The sequence below is a fragment of the Thermobia domestica genome, chromosome 17 (assembly GCF_964235325.1).
Source record: "Thermobia domestica chromosome 17, izTheDome1.hap1.1, whole genome shotgun sequence".
Classification (NCBI taxonomy): Eukaryota; Metazoa; Arthropoda; class Insecta; order Zygentoma; family Lepismatidae; genus Thermobia; species Thermobia domestica.
In genome coordinates, this window is record NC_137470.1 from 23418879 (window position 1) to 23420325 (window position 1447).

A 1447-nucleotide genomic window follows, 5' to 3' on the forward strand; every position below is an offset into this window, starting at 1 on the left:
TTGTAATAAGATTTATAGTGTGGGCGTCTCAAGTTACAAATTTAGATTTGCTTTAAAAGTTCTCCAGAAAGGACGGTCTGATAAATATCGTTGTACAGTACATTTACAAAGTTAGGCCCTAAAAATCCCGAGAAATATGATTTTGTATGTAAAAATTTAAGTTCCGAACCATGCCCCAATCCGAAGTAATCTACGCTTTGTAGGCCCAGAGGCTGTGTCGGGCCTAAGCCCGCGGGATCGGCCTGAGTCCGTGCAGACCTCTACCCCACGCACTCTACCATTAAGGCCATGCCTCCCACAACAAAGATTAAAAGTTTTCATATGAGTAATATATATATATATATATATATATATATATATATATATATATACGAGGGGGGACCCAAAAAAAACGGGAAATTCGTCGTAACTTCTTTATTTCTCAATATTTTTACACCAAATTTTCATCACTTTCAAAGTATTGTCCGTGGACCGCAACGCATTTCTGCAAATGATCCTTCCATTGTTCAAAACAGTTTTGAAAATCACTTATCGGGATCTTCTTTATAACCTCCAGCGATTTTTGTTTTACCTCCTCCACAGTGGCAAAACCTCCTCCACTGGCTTGATTGCTGCTTTGATTCGGGGTCATAGCCATAGCACCACGATTCATCATCAGTATTCACCTTGGCAAAAAAGTCAGGGTCCTCTTTGAGCTGATTTTTAAGTTCAACACATGCCTCAAGTCGACGCTCCTTTTGCTCGTCTGTGAGAAGGCGAGGGACAAATTTGGCTGCAACCCTTCTCATGTGCAAATCTTCTGATAAAATCCTATGAATTGCACTCCACGATATTTCAGACATCTCACAGAGTTGATTAATGGTTCGGCGACGGCCTTCAAGAACGAGGGCATTGATTTTTTCGACGTTTTCGTCAGTTCTTGCCGTTGAGGGGCGTTCTGAACGGGGTTGGTCTTCAATTGACAGTTCTCCATTTTTAAAACGTGCAAACCACTCGTACACTCTGGTTTTACTTAGGGCAGCATCCCCATAAGCAGTCTTCAGCATTACAGTAATTTCCGCGGCCGATTTCCCCAACAGGAAACCAAATTTCACAGCCGCCTCGATAATCTGCCATCACGTTTTCGCCGAACTGGAAAAAGTTGGCTTATTAAACAAACTCTCAAGAGCGAACCGATGCACTCACAGCGACACAACTTCGCACACTGACGCAGGTGACGTGATCGTAACGGACAATTGGTACAACAATGGGTTTCCCCACTCTCCCTTCCCACTGCAGCACAATTCCCGTTTTTTTGGGTCCCCCCTCGTAATTTGATAAATCTCTTTCTGCTACGAAAAACCTTAGGTTGCTCAAGTTAGGTCACAGAACCAGGAGAGTGACAATAGAAATTTCCAAGAACATAATTTATTTGGGCTTTTTTCTTCTTGGGGATAAATGTTCATGA

General features: G+C 42.3%; 1 protein-coding gene across 1 annotated transcript; it reads right to left on the reverse strand.

The window, feature by feature from the left end:
• Positions 1-524: 524 nt before the first annotated feature.
• On the reverse strand, positions 525-1046 carry LOC145673960 (protein GVQW3-like). Its single transcript, XM_081743780.1, has one exon. The coding sequence runs from the start codon at positions 1044-1046 to the stop codon at positions 525-527; it is 522 nt and encodes a 173-aa protein (XP_081599906.1).
• Positions 1047-1447: the final 401 nt, after the last annotated feature.